At 34.8% G+C, this 24,814-nt stretch overlaps 1 protein-coding gene across 3 annotated transcripts in view; it reads left to right on the top strand.

The window, feature by feature from the left end:
- CACNA2D1 (calcium voltage-gated channel auxiliary subunit alpha2delta 1) overlaps positions 1-9,947 on the top strand; it is a 509,634-nt gene extending 499,687 nt beyond the window's left edge. For all 3 annotated transcript variants that reach the window (XM_036247167.1, XM_036247166.1, XM_036247165.1), the window contains one exon: positions 9,414-9,947. In XM_036247167.1, the coding sequence (XP_036103060.1) occupies positions 9,414-9,530 (117 nt within the window). In that variant the 3' untranslated portion in view covers positions 9,531-9,947. The remainder of the gene's footprint in view (positions 1-9,413) is intronic.
- The last annotated feature ends 14,867 nt before the right edge of the window (positions 9,948-24,814 follow it).

Raw genomic sequence — 24,814 nt, 5'->3', positions numbered from 1 at the left:
ATTCCCTTTTTCAATGCTCTGTAGTTTTGTGAGTACAGGTCTTGTACCTCCTTGGTTATGTTAATTCCCTGGTATCTTATTTTGTTGTTGTTGTTGCAAGGGTAAACAAGATTGTTTTTCATAGTTTCTTGGGATATATTTTGAAGCTAAAGTTAGAAGACATGCAGGTGGATTACCTTTGATAAAGGGAAGAAACACACATGACTTGTTGTCTTTGATCTGGTCCACTACTCCTAAATATGCCATTTAGAAAAATAATGTTTTGGGGCAAGTTCGAGATCTATCTGAGACATATAAGAGTAGAGGTGGTAGAGACCAATGAATGTGGAAGTCAGAGGAGAATTCAGGGCTAAAGATATAAAAATATGAGTTACTGAGTTTCTGGTCCAAAGTGATGACATAGTAGGCCCAAGACACACAGACACACCAAATCTGCACCTATAAACAGAGAAATTCCCTCTGAAATATTGCCAGCTGAGTGACCCCTACACACTGGATGAACAAGAAAATACATTGAAATGGGTAGGAATGTCTGAGACACACTGTGGATATAAAACCAACATCTGGCTCATCAATGTATAATCAGGAGGGAACTCAAAACTCCCAAGTTCTCCCTGAAGAGTGAAGGGTTTAGACTGAACATATAGCACCCCAGACTTCCACCTGATGGCTGGGCCCCCAAAACACTTCAGTCTCAAAGTCATTAGGGGATTGCATCCATGAGACCCACAAGACTATAGCAAACAAAGAACCATTATTATTATTATTATTATTTTTTGGTGAGGATCACAGTGGCTCTCCTCCCAGAGTTCAGAGAAGAGGGAACAGACAGAAATGCCTTACTCCCAGTGTTTCCTTGTCAGAGGATATTTGCACACTTTAAAAGCTTTTTCTGGGTGTAAGTCTTATAATTTAGTTCATATTTAGGGTCTGACCATGCTCCTCTCTGCTGGGCGCAGTAGGCAATACCTCCATGTTCATCCTCTAATCCACTCCCAGTCTCCCTGAAAAGACTTTTGAACATATTTGGCTTTTTGGCTTATGTGCTGTCACTCTAAGAATGCACCCCTTTATCACTTGGAACTAGTGGCCAGCATGGCTGGCATTCACAGGTACCACCGGACTATAGCAAACAAACAGTTTTTAATCAACTGTCCTCCCAGTGTTTAGTACAGAGGGAGCTGACAGAAATCCCCATTACCAAGCCTTTCCCTGAAAGATATTTATTTGTATACTTTAAAAGATGCTTACTTTTGCTTCAGTCTCCAATCAGCCTGAATCTAGGTGCAACAGAGTCCTCTCCATTTGGACAATATCAGGGATTGACACACCTTCAGCTACTAGAAGTCACTAAGAAATATCCACTTTAAGACTTGGAGAAGTTACTGTTTGATTTAATGCACCAAAACCAATACAGAGAATCAAGGAAAATAGAGAAACAGAGAATACGTTCTGAACAAAGTAACAAGATAAAATTCCACAACAGACCTTAATGAAATAGAGAAGCTTGATTGCATAATAAAAGAGTTCAAAGTAATGGTAATAAAAACGCTGAACAAGGTCAAGAGAAAAATGCATGAACTAAGTGAGAACTTCAGGAAGACAGAACATATAAGAAAATACCAAATAGAAATCACAGAGCTAAATAATATATTAACTGTACTGAAAAATTCAATAGAGATGGGTTCAATAGCAGATAAGGTGAAGTGGAAGAAAGTATCAGTAAACTCAAAAACAGGGTACTGGATTAATCTAATTTTAGGAGCAAAAAAGAAACAAGAATGGAAAAGAGTGAAGATAGCAATAGGAACTTATGAAACAACATAAAGCAGGCTGAAATTTGCATTATAGAATCGCAGAAGAAGAGAGACCAAGTGAGGCAGAAAACTTTTTTGATGGAATAATGGCTGAATATTTTTCTAGCTTTGAGAAAGAAACTGGAATTCACTTCCAGGAAGCCCAGAGTTACATATAAGAGAAATGCACAATGCCCAAACCAATTGAGGAGAAGGGAATACTTCCCTATGCATTGTATGAGGCAAGCCTTACCTTGATACAAAACCCGGAAGAAGTAATTACAAGAAAAGTAAACTACAGGCTAATCTCTCTCAAGAATACACAGATGCAAAAATTCTCAACAAACTATTAGCAAATAAAATTTTACACTATATATAATGAATTGCGTACCATGTTCAAGTGAGATTAATGCCAAGTATGTAAGGCTAGTTCAACATATGCAAATCAATATGTAATACATCATATTAATAAAATGAAAAGTAAAAGTTACATGATTATATAAATAGATGTAAAGAAAAGCTTTTGACAAAATACAATGTTCTTTCACGATAGAAACCTAGGCCAGATGGGTTTAGAGGACCCTACATAATAAAGGCCATTTATGATAAAACTACAGCTATTATACTCAGTGGAGAAAAATTGAAAAGTTTTCATCTAAGATCATGAAGGAAACAAGAATAACCACTCTTACCACTCTTACATAATATAAAACAATGTTCCTACTAGAGCAATAAGGCAAGACAAAGAGATGCAAATAAGGAAAGAAGTAAAACTGTCACTATTTGTAGATGATATGATTCAGTATGTAAAATACCCTAAAACTCTATCAAAAAATCTTATGGCACTAATGAATAATTTTAGTAAAGTTTCAAGATACAAATCAACATGCAATATCCGAAAGAAAAATTTAAAAAGTATCCCATTCACAATAGCATCCAAAACAATAAAGTACTTATGAATAATTTTAACAAAGGAAGTGAAATTCTGTAGTGTGAAAACTATGAGACTTTGCTGAAAGAAATGAAGAAGGTGCAAACAGTTCAGCTCATGTGGCTCAACGGTTGAGCATAAACCCATGCACCAAGAAGTCATTGGTTTGATTCCCAGTCAGGACACATGCCCAAGTTGTGGGCCTGATCTCCAGTGGAGGGCATGCAAGGAGGCTGCCAATCAATGTGCTCATTCATCGATGTTTCTATCTCTCTCCCTCTCATTTTCTCTCTCTGTAAAATCAATAAAGGAAAAAATTTTTTTAAAAAAAGATGCAAACAAATGGAAAAACATCCCATGTTTATGGATTGGAAAAATTAATATGCTAAAATATTCATACTACCCAAAGCCATGGATAGACTCAATTAAGTCCCCATCAAAATGCCAATGGCATTCTTCACAGAAATAGAACAAATTCTAAAATTTGTAAGGAGCCACAAAAGACCCCCAAAAGCCAAAAAATCCTGAAGGAAAAGAAGAAAGTTGGAGGAATCACAGTTCCTGATTTTAGACTATAATCCAAAGCTATAATAATCAAACCAGTATGGTACTGACAAAAAAATAGATACATAGACCAGTGGAACAGAAGAGAGGCCAGAATTAAATCCCTGAATGTACAATCAAGTAGTACTCAACTAGCCAAGAACACCCAATGAGGAAAGGATAGTCTCTTCAAAAAATGATATTGGGGAAACTGAATAAACACATGCAGAACAATGAAATTAAACCTCTATCTTATACCACTTACAAAAGTTAATTCAAAATTTATCAAAGATTTAAACATAAGGCCTGGTACTGTAAAACTCCTAGAAGAAAACATAGAGAAGAAGCTTCTCGACATTGATCTTTGTAATGATTTTTCGATATGATACCAAAAGCACAAACAATAAAAGTGAAAATCAACAAATGGGACTATGTCAAATTGCATACTTCTTTCTGCACAGCAAAAGAAGAAAAATAACCCAATGAAAAGTCAACTTACAGAAAGGGAGAACATTTTTGTAAACCATGTGTTTGATAAGGAGTTAATATCCAAAATATATAAAGAACTTATATAAATCAAAATAAAACAATCTAACTAAGAAATGGGCCTAAAATGTAAGTAGATATTTTCCCAAAAACACATCCAAGTGGCCAACATGTTATGTTGCTCAACATCACTAATCATCAGGGAAATACAAATCAAAACCACAATGAGATACACCTCACATCTGTTGGAATGGCTTTATCAAGAAGATAAGAGACAATAAGTGCTGGCAAGGATATGGGAAAAGGGAACCTTTGTAAACTGTTGGTTGGAATATAAATTGGTGCATCCAGTATGGAAAACAATATGGAGGTTTCTCAAAGAATTAAAAATAGATCAACCATATGATCTAGTATTTCCACTTTTGGATATATACCTAACGGAAATAAAAACAGGATGTCAAATAGGTATCTGTATTTCTATGTTTACTGAAGTATTATGTGCAATAGTCAAGATATGGAAACAAGCTAAGTGTTCATTACTGATGAATGGATAAAGAAATAACACACACACACACACACACACACATACACACACACACTGGAATATTATTTAGCCATGAGAAAGGAGGGTATTCTGCCATTCTTAACAACATGTATAGGCCTGGTGCATATTATGCTAAGTGAGATGTCAGACAGAGAAAACAAGCACTTTGTATGATATCACTTATATGTGGAATCTTAAAAAGCCAAACTTGTAAAAACAGAGAATAAATGGTAGTTACTACAGGATGGGAAGAGGGGTGAGGGAATAGGACAGATGTTCTTTAAGCATACAAACTCCTAATGAATAGTAAATAAATTGTAGATATCTAATGCACAGTACAGTGAATATAGATAACAACATTGTATTATAATCATCGAACTTTCTAAGAGATTAGAACTTAATTATTACAACTACACAAAAACAAAGGAGAGTTATGTAATGTGATAGAAGTACTAAATATTGCTACAATGACAATCATCTTACAGTATATTCATCTATCAAATTAACACATTGTACACCTTAAATTTACACAATGTTATATTTCAAATATATTTCAATAGAAACAAGATCCACACTAGGACACATTATAATTAAATTATCAAAGTCGAAGACAGGAGAGAATCTTAAAAGGAGTAAGAGAAAAACTATCTGTTATGTACAAGGGAATGCCTAAGGCTATTTTCAGCAGAAAATTTGCAGGCCTGAAGGTAGTGGCATATTATATTCAAAGTGTTGAAGAAAACACCTGCCAAATAAAAATACTCAGAAAAATTGTCGTTCAGAATTGAAGAGATGTAGTTTTGAGACAAGCAAGAACTGAAAGAGTTTATAGCCACTAGACTTGCCTTATAAGAAATATTAAAGATTAATCAATATAATATACCTCATTAACAAACTGAAAGATAAAATCATGTGACAATTTCAGCAAATGCACAAAAAGCATTTACCAAATTTAACATGCAGTTTGGTAAAACTCTCAACAAAGATGGTATTGAAGGTACATACCTCAACATAATGTTGAGAAGGCCACAGCTAATAACATCATAGTCAATGGTGAAAAGCTAAAAGCATTTCCTCAAAGATCAGGAATAAGATAAGGATGCCTACTGTTGCCACTATTATTCAAGATAGTACAGGGAGTTCTAGACAGAGCAACTCAGCAATAAAAAGAAATAAAAGGCATCCAAGAAAGGAAGAAGTCAAACTGTATTTATATATGACATGGTCTTATATATAGAAAGCCCTAATGTCCATCACAAAACTGTTCGAATTTGTAAACAAATTTAATAAAATTCCAACATACAAAGTCAATATACAAAAGTCAGTTGCCTCTGGCCAGTGTGGCTCAGTGGTTGAGCATTGACTCATGCTCTAAGAAGATGCCTGTGTGATTCCCAGTCAAGACACATGCCCAGGTTGTGGACCAGATCCCCAGTGGGGGGCATGGAGGAGGTGGCCAGTCGATGTTCTCTCTCATCGATGTTTCTCTCTCTACCTGTCACTTTCTCTCTCGCTAAAATCAATAAAAGAAAAAAAAAAACTTTATAAAAAAAAGTCAGTTGCATTTTTATACACAATATTGACTATTAGAAAGAGAAATTAAAAAAAATAATTTCATTTAAAATTTCATCAAAAAGAGTAAAATCCCTAGAAATAAATTTAACCATGAAAGTGAAAGACCTGCACACTGAAATCTATAAGACATCACTAAAAGAAATTGAAGACACAAATAAATGGAACAATATTTAGTGTTTATAGATCACAAGAAATAATATTGTTAAAGTGTCCATACTACCCAATTATTCAATGTAATCCCTATCAAAATTTCAATACCGTGTTTCACAGAAATAGGACAAATAATCCTACAATATGTATGACATAAACCACAAAATTTCAAATAGCCAAAGTAATCTTGAGACAGAACAAAGGTGAAGGCATCACACTTCTTAATTTCAAAATGAATCACACAACTACAGTAATCAGTAATCAAAACAGTATAGTACTACCATAAAAAAAAAAAATGCATAAAACAATGGAACAGAATAGAGAGCCCAGAAGTAAACCCATGCATATATGGTGAACTAATTTATGACAAAGGAACAAAGAATATACACTGAGAATGGATAGTTTCTTCAATAAATGTTGCTGGGAAAACTGAACAGCCACATGCAAAGAATGTAACTGGACCACTGTCTTACACTATGCACAAAAAGCAACTCAAATAACCAACTCAAATAAACCAAATAACCAAATGGGACTTAAAAGAGTCCACATAGTAAAGAAAGCACAAAAAATATTAAAAGGCAATCTATTGAATGGAAGAAAATATCTACAAATCATGTATCTGATAAGGGGTCAGCATCTAAAATATACAAAGAACTTATAAAATGTAGCACCAAAACATAATTCAATTAAAGTGGGCAGAGGATCTGAATAGACATTTTTTCCAAAGAGATACCAATGGCCAACAGGCACATGAAAAGATGTTTAACATCACTAATCCTCAGTGAAATGCAAATCAAAACCACAGTGAATATTACCTCATACTTGCTAGAATGACTGTTGTCAAAAAGACATGCGATAACCAACGCTGACAAGGATATGGAGAAAGGAGAAGCCTTGTACATTGTTGGTGGGAATGTAAATTAGTACAGCCACTATGGAAACAGTATGAGGTGCCTCAAAAACTAGAATTATACAAAAATTCCACTTCTGAGTATTTAGCCAAAGAAAATGAAAACATTAACTGGAAAAGATATGCATACTCCTACGTTCAGTGCATCATTATTTATAATAGCCAAGAAATGGAAACAACCTAGACGTTTATATAAATAATGAAATTTTATTCAGCCATTAAGAATTAAATGTTGCCATTTGCAAAACATGGATGGACTTTGAGGCATTATGGTAAGTAAAATAGAGCAGGCAGAGAAAGATAAATACTGCATGGTATGACTTATATATGGAATTTTAATAAATAAATAAATAAATAAATAAATAAATAAATAAATAAATATCAAATTTATATAAACAAAGTGACTGCCAAGGGCTAGGGGAAATGGGGAGAGGTTGGTAAAAATGTAAGGCCTAAGGATCTAATAAAGCATGGTGACTATAATTGATGACCATGTTGGTAACATTGTAAAGTTGAAATTTGTTAAGAGAGTAGATACTAAATATTCTCACCGAAGGAAAAAATAAATATGTGAGGTAATGGATGTGTTAATTATCTTGATAGAGGCAATCCTTTCATAATGTATATTAAGTCACCCCAGTGTACACTTTGATATCTTGCAATTTTATATGTCAATTATAACTCAATAACACTGAGTTTAAAAAATTGTTTTGATTTTAAAATCAATAAAAGTAATTAACAAATATGTGAAATTTAAAGCCCTGTGACTAGATTAGAACACCTAGGAAGAAAGTGTAAATAGAGAAGAAAGTAAGAGTGAGAACTAAGCCCTGGAAAAGTCTCACATGCAAAGATCATGAAGAGAACAAACTCAAAAGAGTAAGATGAACCACAAAGAGTGTGGCAGGAAGATGCATGAGATCATATTTCAAGGGGAGAATATTTGTTGTACATTGTCCAATGCTTCTGAAAAGTCACAGAATATGACTAGTGATTGAACATTTTGTAATGATTTGCTTTAGGTTTAGGACCTATCTTTGAAAAATGAAAATTTCCTTAATAGATTCTTTTTCTTCATCTTTTAAACAAACCAAAGAGTTCTGCTGCTTAAGATACAACTCAAGAAAGAAACTTGACTTATTTACTGGGTAGCAATCACTGTAATAAGCCATAGTGAGCAAAAAGAGCCAATGTTTTATTCTCTGGAAACTCAGAGTCTTTGTATAATTATTCTGAATATTCACTTATTTATTTATTTACGTACTTTTATAATTTAGTATTTTGATTATTGGAAGATAAACTTTGGATTAGTAAATTCTTAAATGATGTTTAGAAAAATAATTAAAAATGAAGGTTTTCTATTAAATTGAACATATTAAAAGGAATGAAAGGATGTAGAAAATGTTACAAAATACAGAACCTAGCAATAAAAGATAAATAATAATTTTGCATTAGCAGGGAACACAATGAACCACAACTAGACACTGGGTAATCCAAATGAGTATATTCATTGCTTACATTCATGATTTTCTAAACAAAACTTGATAGCTTGGCTCCTTTATTAGGATATATGTTTTCAGAGTGTTCTTTCATTTATGGTTCAAATACATTATTCTTCTTTTTATTTTAATTCTTGACGAAGGTCCAGATGCTACACGTGCAGTATGGTATGTTCACCTTTGAAACTGGATGTAAGGGATATGAAAAATAGAAGTTCATGTCTCAAAGTTATTTATTTTACCAGTCCCAAAATTTGCCTAATTGAGCATAATTGCTAAAATCATAATTCGTGGGAATTATAAAACATGCTATTAAAATTTATTTTTATTTCTTGTGTTTATAAATATATGGGAACATTTGATCGAATGAAAGTTTTTTTTTTAGAAATTGGTATATTACTCAAAACAGCATTCACTATTAAAATAATTTCTTTCACCCTGGCCAGTTTGCTCAGTGGTTAGAGCATCAGCCAGTGGATGAAAGAGTCACGGGTTCGATTCTGGTCAAGAGCACATACCGGGGTTGCGGTTCATCCCTGGGCCTGGTCGGGGTCATGCAGGAGGCAGCCACTCGATGTGTCTCTCTCACATTGATGTTTCTCTCTCTCTCTCTCCTTCCCTCCCTCCCTCCCACTTTACCTGAAGATAAAGGGAAAATATATATATATATATATATATATATATATATATATATATATATCCATCTATATATATATATCCATCCTTGAGTGAGGATTAAAAAAATTTTTCTTTCATTCTCATCAGAATCTAAATAAAATTGTAAAGTCTTCTAATGGTAGTAGGGAAACTACTTTATCCAAAATAACAACAATCAAATCTAGGAGAATGTTTTTGTTTGGATTCAAATTAAAGACATTTTATAAGGTGAGTTTGGAAGTGGACTAAACCTAGGGTGCTCTGAAAGATGTCTTCCTAAACATTTTTCAGGATTTTTCCTTTTCCTTTTTCTTTTTAACAGGAGGATTATACCGATTGTGGTGGCGCTTCTGGATTAAATCCTTCCCTGTGGTCCATCATTGGAATCCAGTTTGTACTGCTTTGGCTTTTATCTGGCATCAGACACTGCCAGTTATGAACTTCCAAAGCCAAATCTGCATAATGAAACTCCAGACCCTGCCAAAACATGAGTCCTCAATTGCATTAACATAGGGTCAACCGTGGAATCAGCAGAACATTAGCTGGGCCCATAACATGGCATAAAGCTAAGGCGTAGACTCACAAGGCACCCACTGGCTGCATGTCAGGGTACCAGATCCTTAAACTTGTATGAATGTTGCATCATCCATGTATAACATCAAAGCAAAATTCTATACGTGCTTTACCAGGAAGTTCAAAAGTTTGTTGTTGCATTGTTGGTGATTACTTGTAAAAGGGCTCCCCACACAACTGTTTATGAATCATACAAATTGTCTTGATTTTGACCTTGAATTTGGACTTGCTGCAATCCTTGTTCTTTAACCAAGAAAATCTCTAGGGGGAAAAGAGAGTTATTTTTTGCCTTCACTTATTCTTCTGTTGAACATTATTTCCTGTGTTGAATAGTTATTACTTTTTTAAAAAGTATATATATATAATTATAAATACATATAATTATATATATTATATATATATATATAGAGAGAGAATTAACATTGATATAATCTGTTGAAATAGAAATAATGGCTAATTTTCTATAAAAAATTTGCCATGAATAAAATGCCTTATGAAAAATGGCTTCTCTGCCAAAAATTAACACAAATGATGACTAATTAAGTTTTAGTGGGGTAATAAATTGTTTGTTTGAAAATGATAACTAAGAAATTATTAAACTAAAGGTGCTTGAGGGTAAATTTGAATATGTGGTATATTTCCTCATAAATGTAAGCCCTTAATAAGTGCTTCAATGTAATGTTCCGTTTGTTCACAGTAAAGTTATGTAGTGCTAGCCAGATATTTCAAAATGCTCTAAGAAAAGCTTGTTGGGGGAGGGGAAGATGTATTTTCTTGTGATAAACGAACTTTGGTTGCCAAGGGTATTTTGCATGATGCTGCTGCTATTTTAATTTTCAGTTCGTTTTTCTCTTACTGTATAGTCCATTGAAAAGTTAACTGAGTGACATTATTGTTATTTAAGAATCTGAACCTTGCAGTGTAATGCACTTAAGTCATCTTTGAAAATGTTGTTAAACTACTCTGAATATACTGTGCAATGTAAATGCTGAATGATTGGGATAGGTAAATGGTGACATGGGAATTAACGGATTTTATACAGATTCGTGCTTTTGCCTGAAAACCTATGTACAGATATTTTAAGTACATAAATCAGATTTGACACATTTATTTTTTGAAAAGTACATATATGTTCTCAGTGAAGATTCATCCTAGGTTTCCTCTTTGTTCGTTTGCTAGTGGCACATACAATCCAAAAACTGCTGCTGCTACCGCTGCTGCATCCCTCCATTTTCAGTGGTCTGGTCACTTGACCAAAATGTCCATGCAGATTGACGAGGGTTTTACAATACTCTGAACAAACAGGAAACCTTGATTCTATATGTATGCACATGAATACTTGATTATGAATAATCAAAATTGTTTTTATACAGCCTTATTGGTGAAAATCATTAGCATAGTAAATCAAACATTTCATTCTAGATTAATATAGAAGCAGAATATTATTTGTGCTTTTAAAAGTTATTTTCAGAGGTAAACAGTATTTGAAGAAGGGGTAAAAACTGAATGTGTAACTAGTTGTAGTGAATAATTCTGCTGAAGGCTGAAGTATGCAGATACTTTTTATGGTAAAATGCATTTGTTCTTTTTTTGAACATGTCAAATATTGGTGTGTGTATATGCTGGAAAGTTTCTTAGATATCCTTTTTAAGTAAAAATCTTATTAACATAATCCAGCATGCTTTAATATGCTCCACATATCAAAAATAACCAATTCTGTAGCATAGCTTAAAAGATATATTTGTTTTGTCTTTAGCTTTGCATACATTTGTTAATTCCCTCCTACTGCCAATATACCCTAGGTACTATTTGCGTACATTTCCTTATTTAAAATATTTTTTTATTTGAAAATGGGGCAGGGGAGGGGGGAATGGATTCACTTTGCCAACTATTGTTCTAAGAGTTAACATCAGTTCCATTTTTAATGCATTGTTGTGATTTTTGTAGTCTCATTTGTAACTGGTATTGACATTTTAGAAAACACCAAAGTTATTTAAAAAAAATGAAATTTCTCACTCTAGTAGCAATGTTTAAATCATGTTGTTTGTTAATTAAATATTTAAAACTTATTGTTAACTTTTGCTAGACTATTTTAAATCATGAAAGTGTTGGGAAGGGGATATCAAAATATAAAATTATGTTAGTTTGTGTATATAAGCAACACGTTGAAACAATGGAATTGCTTCCAGCATACAACAAACTACCTTAAAATTATCTTTAAACTCTGTTAAATATATTTTCATGACTAATGTCACTGAAAAAGTATGTATTTATTGACTACATTGTTGTATTAATCAAAGTTAAACTTGGCATCACTTGGCAGGGTCCTATTTGATTTCATTAGCCATCAAAATATATTTACATGCAGAAGTCTTGCTATGATCACTTATTTTCTGCTATACAATAACCTAATATATTATGACAACCACATATATGATTATAAATTGGGTAAGAACGTGTTCTCTGACTAAAAATTGTTCTGAATTCTAATACTTATCTTCATGCCTCTAGCATACTTACATTTTATAAGACAGTAACATTCATCTCATCAAGTTGTTATATTTAATTTGGGTTTTTTTTTCTCTGAGTTCTAATTGTTGAAAGAATTTAAATTATAGCCTATTATAAACATTGATTTCCAAAGACTAAAAAGTACAAGAGATCAAGAAAAAAGCTTTTAAACTCTTCACTTGTTTAATTTTTGCTATACTCATGCAACTTTAAAATAGTTTGTCATTAAAACAAATTCAAACAAGTCTTGCATTGGTGTAACGGGAACACCTTTTTGCATTAATGGTTTTCTTCATTTGAACAACCAGCATTACTGCCAAACACCAATCGTGGTCCACATTTGTAACTGGTTTTTAACATGACATAGTTAGCAAGTTTGATTGAAGAGATTTTGAGGTCCTGGGCCTATAAGATTTTAGTATGATCTTTTTTCATGTTTTTAATGCTTGAGGCATTATTGCTTAACTTGGAAAAAAAATTAACAGTGTTGCTGCCATTTGTAAGTTTTCTTATAATATTCCTTTTATTAACTTTAAAACTGGCCTTACTGGGTTCAAATAGGCAGTATCCCTTTTAAGTGACCTTTGCAACCCAAGTGTTACTTGCTTATTTGATGCTCTTGTATTTTCCATCTCATTTAAATCTTTGTGTCCACCAAAGCTTAAATTCTATGTCTTAATTTAAAACTCTAAACTATTCCATTGATCATGCTAATTGACATTTACAATGTCCAGTGGTACAGAGTTTGATCCAGTGACACAAATGGATGTTAGCAACCTCTTTTAATAGAATGATTATTTCACTTGCCCACAATTTCAAATATTTTACTATTATCTGGAACTTGTGTTGTTTTCCTCAAAGCAGAATGTTAATATTGCTAATAATCAATGTGCATTTATGTAAAGAGCAAATCAATAAAACTAACATACCAAGTGTTGAAAAAAAAAAAATCTAGGATTTCAAAGACTTAGACAACCCTTACCAATAGTTTCATGTACCTTGTTTATACAGCTCACATAATTCACTCAAAGAAATTCCTCTGAGACTAATGGATACTGTCTTGTATAGATGCCAGTTGAGTTTACAGTGTGACCTGACAAAGCTATCTTTTCTGTTGTGCTGTATGATTGTTGGATCATGCTTTTCAGGATTCTTTCATTAAAATGCTCAGTGTGCATCCATGCAAAAGGTCAAGTGGCTTTGTGAACAAAAGATCTTTTCTCCCATTATGTTCTCTTGACACTTTTGTGGAAATTAACTAGCCTGATAAAAATTTTGTAAAATTTGTATATTACTGTTATAAAAATATTTATAATCCCAGAAAATGTTGTGTTAAATCTTGTGCAAAAACAGTATATTCAGAATAAAAGTTTATCATTTAAAGTCACCACAGTTTGGACTATTTCATTATTTAAAATTCAATTGAAAGAGACAGTGGTCTCTGTCATAAATATATTTTAAGAAAGCCTCCTTGCTGTGGGGAGAATTCTGTGTTGTGAAAATAAAAGTTGGGATTGCAAAGTACTTCTACAATTACGAGCCTTAACTCACAAATATACAAATTTACTTGCAGCTCCCTCTCATAACTCTGACTCTTTTCACGTGCACTTTTACCATCAAGGAATTTAGAAACTTAGTAAACCAGACTGGATTTTTATTGTTAAAAACAAACAAACAAACAAAATCATAGGCAAAAATGTTGCCATGTTTCTTTAAAGACCTTGGGAAAATAGTTCGAATGAAACGTGTTAGAATATCCGAACTATGCCTACCTTTTATTGCATCTGACTTACATTTAAATATTTCTGCTTGCTATTTTATACCAGCTGAGACAATGAAATCTACTGTGAAGAGTTTTTTTAAAAAGGCTGTTAGGTTCCTTTTACATTGGTACCAGCTTACCACCTGCTGCTCTGTGCTCATCTAATAATAAAGCAAGAAGCCTAACATGGTGTGGCTCCTAGCAGAATGGAAGCCTGCTTTTCCTCCTGGGTACTCCCCTGAAAGAGCAAAAAGCACCTCCATGTGGGAGAAATGTGGTATGTAGGTAGCAATGTTGGTGGTTACTAGAAAATCTGACTTTTAGTTTCTGATCAAGGCATTTTAACAGGAAAAATCCTACTTAAAAGAGTAAGTAGATAACAGTTGTTTTTTGAACATCTGGATCCATTCTGTACCAATTTATCTCCTCAATCAATCCTCAACCCTCATTTCCTCCATCAATCATCTTGATGCCACCCCCTCCTCTTCCCTAGGGACCTGCTTCATCAATTCTCCTTCTCAAGCATATTCAGTGTTCCCTTTCCACAGGTCTCCTTCCTTCTGCCTGCAAACATTCAGAACACCTCTTCTTAAAACAAATAGAAAAATCAAACTCCACTGCTGCCCATTAACCCTATTACTTCCTGGACTTATACACCTAGAATTAAAATATTCCTTTATACACCTGGACACATTTGGTAGTCTCTTTGCAATGTACTCAATTAGGCCTTAGAATTTTAGGTTGGAAAGGCATATTATTATCCCTGTTTTCTAAAAAAACTATTTAATATTTTCGATTTAAATTGACTGTTTAAAAAACATTTAAGGGAAATTTAACATTACTGCCATAATTTAAAAAACAATACAATTTGCCATAATTCATAGGCATGTTACATTAAAGTAGGTTTATATTGCCCTGGCGGGTTTGGCTCAGCCTTTAGAGTATTGACCCATGGACCAAAGAGTGCCGGGTTCAATTCCAGTCAAGGGCTTGTACCTCAGTTGTGGTTTGGTCCCCAGCCTGGTAGGGGGTCGTGCAGGAGGCAACTAGTCGATGTGAGATCTCTCACATCGATGTCCCCCCCTTCACTCGTTCTGAAGATGAATGGAAAAATATCCTCGAGTGAGGATTAATAATAATAATAATAAATAAAGTAGATTTGTATCTATTCAAATGAAATCAGTAAAACCACTCACCATATGCCAGTGTCAAATGTGCTAGATTTAACATAACATTTCTTCAACATACTTTTTTTTTTTTTTTTTTTTTATCCTCACCCGAGGACATTTTTCCATTTTTTTGTTCAGGTAGAGTGGGAGGAAGAGAGAGAGAGAGAGAAACATCGACGTGAAGGGACACATCGAGTGGCTGCCACCCGCACGACCAACCACGGCCGGGGACAAACTGCAACCGAGGTACGTGCCCTTAGCGGGAACCGAACCCGGGTCTCTCTGGACCGCAGGCCGACGCTCTAACCGCTGAGCCAAACCGGCCAGGGCTCAACATACTTTTTGTAATGATTGATTAGGCAGTTTTGAATAGCTTAGTACTCTACCCTGTCTTTGAGGGTTACTTGTAACACTTTCATTGATATAAGGACAAGGTACAATGAACCTAGGTTGGAGTAAGATGGCCGGTTTCCTGTATTGGGAAGGACTGCTTTTTTTCAGATATTTTTTTTCTTTAATTGATTAGTTAAAGAAAAAGTGATCTTCCTTTTGTGAAATTATGGGATAGTTGATAATAACTATTTTAAATAGTGAAATCGTCAACAAACATGTCCATTGTCATTACTGGTGCTTCAATCCCTTTTATTAATTTCAAAATTACACTGATTTGTAAAATTCTTTTTTTTTTTAATCCTCACCAGAGGACATTTTTCCATTTTTTGTTCAGGTAGAGTGGGAGGGAGAGAGAGGAACAGAGAGAGACAGAGAAACATCGACGTGAAAGGGACACATCGAGTGGCTGCCACCCGCACAACCGACCAGGGCCGGGGACAAACTGCAACCGAGGTACGTGCCCTTAGTGGGAACCGAACCCGGGTCTCTCAGGACCGCAGGCCGATGCTCTAACCGCTGAGCCAAACCGGCCAGGGCCTGATTTGTAAAATTCTTAAATGTGGTAACTGCTGCTGTAGTCCTCATTATGAAGGCAGTGTACCAAGTAGTAACTGCAACCTATTGCTTAGATTCGGACCTGACTTTACCTCTTAATAGCTTTGGAACTAAGGGCAAATTACATAGTATCTACAAGTCTCAGTTTCCTCATCTATAAAATAGAATAAAAATAAATAGAGTATAGGGTTGCCATGATGACTAAATGATATAGTTAATGTAAAGCACTGAACATAAGGCCCAGCACTGAGTAAGCACTCAATATCATCTGTCAGTATTATGAATTTTTGCCATAATCATTTTCCTGGTCATCTTAATTATTATTTTGGGCTGCAGCTTTTAAGACACTAATATCTACATCATTTGTCACTTAAAACATTTACTCATTCTCTAATTAAATGAAGTGCTAGAAGTAGAGCTTAAATAAGATTAAAAAACTAAATCCTGGTAGGATAGGTCAGTTGGTTAGAGCGTTGTCCTGACAGCCAAGGATGCAGGTTTGAGCTCTGGTCAGGATACATACAAGAGAAAGCCAGTGAATGCATGGGTGAGTGGAGCAACAGGCAAGTGTTTCTTGCTCCTTTTTTTCTCTCTAAAATCAATGCATAAAAAATTTTTTTTTTAAAGATTAAAAAAAAAATAGTCCTTTCCCTTATGGAATTATTGACTGGGAATATTAAAAATTTAATAGGCACTTACAATAGTGTGAGGTGAAAGCTATAATATAGGAAATAAATGGTATCATGGGAGCTTACCATACGGCGACCTAGACAGACAGGTGGCCAGAGAAGGCTGCCATGATTCTGAGCTGAGGGAAGGAGGTAGCAGCACTGTTACAAGGAACCAGAAGTAGCTGAATATGAGGTGAGTAAGGCTTGAGGGGTGAGAGATGAGTAGCCAGAGATGAAATGGAAGGTGAGGCTGGAGAAACAAAGGGTCAGAGCCTAGAGTCCTCTGTGGATCACATGGGGTATTTAGGCAATCAGAAGCTACTGAAGATTTTAAAGTAGAAAACAGCACGAACAGATTTGTATTTCAGGACAACTACTCTGAATGAAATGTCAGTTTTTGGTAGATGAACACCAACAGGAAGGGAGACCAATTAAGAAACAATTGTCACAGTGAGAGGTTTTGTTGAAGGGCACAGTGAGGGAGACAGAGAAATGTGGACTGACTTTGGAAATATTTAGAAGGTAAAAGGGAGGAGACTTCATAATCCACTCACTGTTGTACTAAAGAGGAAACACTTTAGAATTACTCCCAGGGTTCTGAAGTTCAATAGTGTGGCTAACGGTTCAATTGCTCAAGTTGGGGAACATTGGAGAATGCTTGGGGCAGGATTGAGATAAGCTGGGACAAGGCAGAAGAGAAAATGAGAGATTGCACTTTAGAAACACCGTGAAAGAACTTTAGTACAGTGCTTAGGATACAAAGATGAGAGGATGTGATTTCTACTGCCCAGGAATATATATATGCCAGAAAAATGATGCTCATATTACAGGTTGTGTTTGTTTTACTATAAAAACTGATACACACCCACTCTAATACAGGACTCAGGTGGTTCTACTGGGCAGGATGCATTACAGTGTCTGTGGGCATATAACAATTCTGATGTAGGTATTTCTGAATTATATTCTATAAGACCCTACTTAGATGTATGTTACGGTTCAATTTTAAATGAATCCCTTTTGAACATGTTTTTGGGAACACACCCTATGATTCTAACTCCAATGCTATTTTTTTTTTAGCACTGTACTTTTTAATGTTTTATTTTTCTTTCAGGGTCCAGATTATATAGTATATACAGCTAATAATCAATAAAGTTCTACTATTAGGACTATTATTAGGACAATTATTATTACTAGACATTCTATTTCTATTTAAGTCATATTAATGCTATCAAATGTCTCAGAGTTGAACCAGAGATTTCCATAAATATTATCAGAAAAATTTGTCAGTCAGGTCATCCTTATGGTAAATGATACTGGAAGTCAGAATAAAATTAGATATTGATGTCATGTAATCTCTACATATTTTATTTAATTAAATAATGACTTAATTAAATATAATTAAAATAATTAAATAATGTCTTTATTAATAAAAAGCTAATTAAAACATTTTAAACCCACTTAAAAGATGAATATTTTAAATTGATATATTTTTGGACCATGTGGTACATGGTAGGGATTCCAGGCTCTTCAGTTTTTTGGTTTTTGTTTTTCAATCCAAGACATAGTTATTGAGCATTGTTTACATCCACATCCTAGCTCCCCCACTTGGGCACCTTATATAACATCTCTAGCTTTCCTTTCCTTGTCTCTCTAATTTATACTATTGACTCCATTCAAATTTGTATATGAAAACAGTGATAACAGTCACTATCTAATAGTTGGTAAGGCCTCTACTTCTTATCTCAGGAGCTCAATCAACCTCATGCTGATAACTTCAGGAATGCCTAAAGAACTTGGCATAAAGAGGATTCCTAAGGTGTGAGAAATATTGCCAAAATATCAGTTTTTTACTGGGCTCTAAGATGCAATTATGATGAGAAATACAAATATAGCACAAGGTATAGTAGAGCATGGAGAGAAAAATGTATCCCAAAATTCCATAAATAAACATATTACTAACTCTAAGAAAATACTTTGCTATAAAGGCTCTTGGTAATAAAAACTGATGTCAAGGGGGAAAAATAAGGCCTGACAGAAATTGAACTGGGTTTAGTGAATGATCTGGGAAGAGAGTAAATGGAAGATCTAAACTGTGCTGGGTGTCCTAATACAAATCTCAGAAACAATAAAACCAACATCCCTGATAAATAGAGATGAAAAATTCCCCTTGAAATATTAGGAAATCAAATTTAAAAACACATTAAAAGGAGTATATACCATGACCAAGTAGGATTTATCTCTGGGATTTAAGGATACTTCAACATACACAAATCAATAACTATAATATATCACGTCAATAGATTGAAAGATAAAAATCTTATCTCAGATGCAGAAAATGCATTTGACAAAAATATAACATGATAGAAACCTCCTTTTTTTGATAAAAAGCCCTAGACATACTGGGTACAGAAAGAACATACCTCAACATAATAAAAGCCATATATGACAAACACAGGTAACATACTCAACTGAGAAAAATTGAAAGCCTTTCCTCTACCATCAGGAACAAGGCAAAGGTGCTCACTCTCACTGCATCTATTCAGAATAGTACAAGAAGACCTAGCTAGAGCAATTAGGTGAAACTAATAAAAAACACTAAAATAATAAAGGGAGAAGTAAATCATTACAGCAGGTTATGATTTTGTATATAGAAAATTTCAAAAACTCCACCAAAAAATTGTTGGAACTAATCAATGATTGCAGTATGATTGCAGGATGTAAAATCAACTTAAAGAAATCTTTTGCATTTCTAGACATTAAGGATGAAACATGAAAAAAATAAAGAAAGAAAATTACCACCATTCACAATAGTATCAAAAATAATGAAATACCTAGGAATAACTTTAATCAAGGAAGTGAAGATTTGTTCAATGAGACCTAAAAAACTTTGCTGAAAGAAATAAAAAAAGACACAAACAAATGGAAAGACATCCTGTGTTCATAGATGGGAAGAACTAATACTGTTAAATGTTTGTACCACTCAAAGTCATCTATAATTTCAATGCAATCCCCATCAAAATAACAATAGCATTCCTCACACACAAACATACACACAATGACAGAAAAAAACAATCCTAAAAATTATATGAAAGCATAAAAGACCTCTAACAGCCAAAACAATCCTGAGGAAAAAGTACAAAGTGAGAGGTATCACACTTCCTGATTTCAGACTATACTACAAAGCTAGTCATCAAAACAGTATGGTAGTGGCATAAAAACAGAAACACAGACCAGCGATTTTCAACTGTTGTGCCATGACACACTGGTGTGCCGCAATAATTTTTAAAACATGTAATGCCTGACTATTTAGTCAAGGGCAATGATTTATTTTCCTTAGATTGTCAAATAAAAGAAAGACAACAGCCAATAAAACAATAGCCATCCAGTGTGCATGAATAAAAATTATACCTATTTTTTTTGTCAGATTGGCAAAAAATGTAATTTTTTTTGGTGTGCCACAGAATATTAGTAATTAGTTTATGTGTGCCATAAGATTAAAAAGGTTGAAAATCACTGACATAGATTAGAATGGAACAGAATAGAGAGACCAGAATTAAACCTCCATATATATGGTCAGCTAATATTCAATAAGGGAGTCAAAAACACCCAACAGAAAAAGAATAGTCTCTTCAACAAACCGAGTCGGGAAAACTGGATAAACACATGCAGAAGAATGAAATTGTAATCTTGTCTTATACCACTCACAAATATTAACTTGAAATTGGTCAAAGACATAAACATAAGATTTGATACCTTAAAAACCTTGAAGGAAATGTAGAAAACAAGCCTCTCAACATTGGTCTTAGCAGTGATTTTTAAGATATACATCAAAAGCACAAACAAACAAACAAAATCAACAAATGGAACTATACATCAAACTCAAAAGCTTCTGCACAGCAAAAAGAAACCATTAACAAAATGAAAATGTGGCCTATTGAATGGGAGGACAATTTTATAAATCCTGTATCAATTGGTAACAGGTTAATATCCAAAATATATAAAGAACTTAAAATTAAAAAAAAGAAAACTGATTTAAAAAATGGTCAGCCCAGCCAGTGTGGCTCACTAGTTGAGTGTCGGCCCATACACCAAGAAGTTGCCAGTTCAATTCCTGGTCAGGGCACATGCCCAGGTTGTGGGCCTGATCCCCAGTGGGGGCCATGCACTATGTAACCAATCGATATTCTCTCATCAATGTTTCTATCTCTCTCTCCCTTTCCCGTCCTCTCTTTCTAAAATCAATAAAGAAAAGGTATTTAAAAAAATAAAAATAAATAAATAAAAAATGGTCAGAGGTACCAAATAGACATTTTTCCAAAGAAGACACCCAAATAAGCAATAGGTATTTGATAAGATGCTCAACATCACCAATCATCAGGGAAATAGAAATCAAAACCACAATGAGATATTACCTCATACCTGTTAGAATGGCTGAGGGATCCCACTTCTGGATATATACCCTGAGAAAATGAAAAGAGGCTATGAAGAAATGAATTCATTTTCATGTTTATTGCAACATTATTTATAATAGTCAAGATGTGGAAGCAGCCTAAGTGTCCATCAATGAGTGAATGGATAAAGAAGATGTGATATATGTATATTCAGCCATGAGAAAGGACATCCTGCCAATTGTGACAATATGGATGAATTTGAGCACATTATACTAAATGAGCTAAGTAAAGAGAAAGACAGGTAGTATATGATATATCTTATATGTGGGATCTAAAAAAGCCAAACTCAAAAAAACAGAGTAAAATGGTGGTTACCCAGGGACAGTATGTTAGGGGACAGATGTTGTTTAAGAGTATAGAATTGCAACAAATAGTAAGTAAGTACTATATATCTAAGGCACAGTATAGTAAATATAGACAACAACATTGTATTAAAATAATATAATTTGTTAAGAGACTAGAACTTAATTATTCCAACCACTAAAAAGAAAGGATAATTATATAACATGATAGAGGTGCTAATTACTGCTACAAAGGCAATAACATTATAATATGTAGTTGTATCAATATGTAAGTGTTGTACACCTTAGATTTATTTAATGGTACATGTTAGATGGATATACTTCAATTTTAACAAAAGAAAAAACAACGGACTTAAAATTGTACCCACATAAGAATATGGCAGCAGGCAAAACTGGAACAAGGATGAGTGCTTGAGAGGGTGAGCGTGTGTGAGAGTGGGAGTGGGTGTGAGTATGGATAAGCATCTGCATGGCAGTGTGGAAGCGTAGGGTGGATGGTTCCAGTGCTGTGGCCAGGGGAGCAGCTGAATACTGCTGTGCACTGCTTGGCAGGTTGCTTCTCCCGCTCATGGCTGGAAGGCCCCTGCAATTTTGAAAGATCTGCTGGGTCCTCCTTGGGAGGAGGCAGTGGGGAGCAACTAGGACCCAGTATCCAGGAACCACCAGTGCACCTCCACTGAGCCAAATGGACCAGTGGCCTCCTCTGTGCCAATGCTGGCCTGCGCACAGTAGCTGCAGTGCTGAGGCAGCTGCACCCAGCAGCAGCAATGCCACAGGAGCCAAGCCCTGATGACAACAGTGGCATTAGAAACCTAGGAGAACCTAGGGGAACCTACTGAGCCCAGCAGCAGTGACACCTCAGGACCTGAGCCACGCCCAGCAGCAGCACCTTCTCGGGAGCCGCCAGTCCCACTGCAGCAGCACCCCAGCCAGACGCAGCCAGTGTACCCCAGTAGCACACCAGTCAAACCTGTGCACCCCAGTAGCACCTATGATGACACACAAACATGAGCCACAAGCTGTCACTCCTCTCAGACCTGCAATAGATGAGAGGTGCCAGCCCTGATGGCCACACACTAGCCCAGAGCCCCTGACACCACAGACCTGGAAGCAGCCAACAGCCACTTGCCCCTCAGCTACAGCAAGAGCTGCCAGTACCACAAGACAACAAGGCTGGATCCTAGATCTGACCCTGCCGCATCCAGATACCCATGGATGCACAGACCTACCATCACTACCCAGTGTGCCCCAAACTACTAGACTGGGATAATGGTGAGATAAACAAACTCAAAATGAAAGAAAAGGAAGAATCACCAGAAAAGGAACTAAATGAAATGGAGTCAAGTAGTTTGTCATATAAAGAATTCAAAGTAATTGTAAGGGTGCTCAAACAACTTATTGAGAATTATAAGCAACTTAATGTGAATTGCAAAGAACTCAGCAGGACCTACATCAGCATGACAAATGAGGTAGAAGATAAGAATAAGAATCAAGTAGAAATCAAGAATGACATAGCTAAAATAAATAACACTTTGGAAGGATTCAATAGTAGATTAGAAGAAGCTGAGGACCAAATCAGCAAGATAGAAGACAAGTTAGGAAAAAAACACCCAATTAGAGCAGCAAATGGGAGAAAAAAAAAAAAAAAAACTAAAAAGAAGAAGGAGAGTTTAAGGGAGCTTTAGGGCAATATGAAACATAACAAAATTTGCAACATAGGGGTACCAGAAGGAAAAAAAAAAAAAACCGGAGGAAGAAATAGAGAACCTGTTTTCAAATATAAAGACAGTAAACTTCTCTAACTTGGTAAAGAAAAAAAAATGTCACACAAGTCCAGGAAACATGGAGAGCTTTAATCAGGATAAACCCAAAAAGACCCACATCTAGACACATCATAATTAAAATGGCAAACATTAAATAAAAAGAAAGAATCTTAAAGGCCATAAGAGAGAGACTGAAAGTTACCTACAAAGAAGCTCCCATTAGATTGTCAGCTGATTTCGCAGTAGAAACACTTCAGGACAGAAGGGAATGGCATGAAGTATACAAAGTAATTAAAACAAGGAACTGAATCCAAGAATGTTTTATCCAGTAAGGTTATCATTCAAAGTTGAAAGTGAAATAAAAAGCTTTGCAGAGAAAAAAAAAGGCAAAAGGAGTTTATTACCACCAAATCAGCATTATTACCACCAAATCAGCATTACAAGAAATGCTAAAGGGACTGTTATAAGAAGAAGAAATGAGAGAGAGAGAGAGAGAGAGAGAGAGAGAGAGAGAGAGAGAGAGAAACAGGCATAAAGAATAAAAATGGCAACAAATAAGTACCTATCAATAATAACTTTAAATGAAAATGGCTTAAATCCTCCAATGAAAAGACCTAGGGTAGCTGATTGGATAAGGAAACATGACCCATATATATGTTGTCCACAAGGGACCCACCTCAGAACAAAAGACTCACACAGGATCAAAGTGAAGGGATGAAAAAATATTTTCCATGCAAATGGAAATAAAAAATTTTAAAAAGCTGGGGTAGCAATACTCATATATTATAAAATAGACTTGAAAATGAAGGCCATAACAAGAGACAAAGAAGGGCACTACATATTAAAGGATCGATCCAACAAGAGCATATAACCCTGGTAAACATGTATGCATCCAACATAGGAGCATCAAAAGGACTTTAAAGGAGAGATTGAAAGCAATCCAATCATAGTAGGGAACTCTAACACCCCACTGACATCACTGGATTGATTTTTTAGACCAGTGGTGGGGAACATCAGACCCACAGGCTGTATAAGGCCTGAGAAATCAATACCAGCTAACATCATACACTTCACCAAACTAGCCTGACCAAATAAAGCAGGCTAATTTTTAAGTTGATAATTTTGTTAGGCCTATGAATAATATTATATATATCCAAATGACCCTTGGTAGAAAAAATTCCCCAACCCTGTTCTAGACAAAGAATCAACAACAAACAGAGACCGTAAAGAACACACTAGATCAGATGGATTTATTTGATTTACAGAACATTTTACTCCAAAACTGAAGAATATACATTCCTCTCAAGTACACACAGGACATTCTCAAAGATAGACCATATGTTATGACTCGAACTAAGTCTCTACAAGTTCAAGAAGATTAAAATCATATCAAGCATGGCTTAGATCACAATGGCATAAAATTAGAAATCAATTACAATAAAAACACTCAAAATCATTCAAACACAGGAAGAGAAATAGCATGTTATATGACAACAATGAATGGGTTGTCAAGGAGATCAAGGAAGGAATAAAAATACTTCCTGGAAAATAATGAAAATGAACACACAATAAC

The sequence above is a fragment of the Molossus molossus genome, unplaced genomic scaffold (assembly GCF_014108415.1).
Source record: "Molossus molossus isolate mMolMol1 unplaced genomic scaffold, mMolMol1.p scaffold_m16_p_7, whole genome shotgun sequence".
Classification (NCBI taxonomy): domain Eukaryota; kingdom Metazoa; phylum Chordata; class Mammalia; order Chiroptera; family Molossidae; genus Molossus; species Molossus molossus.
This window is presented reverse-complemented; position numbering and strand designations above follow the sequence as displayed.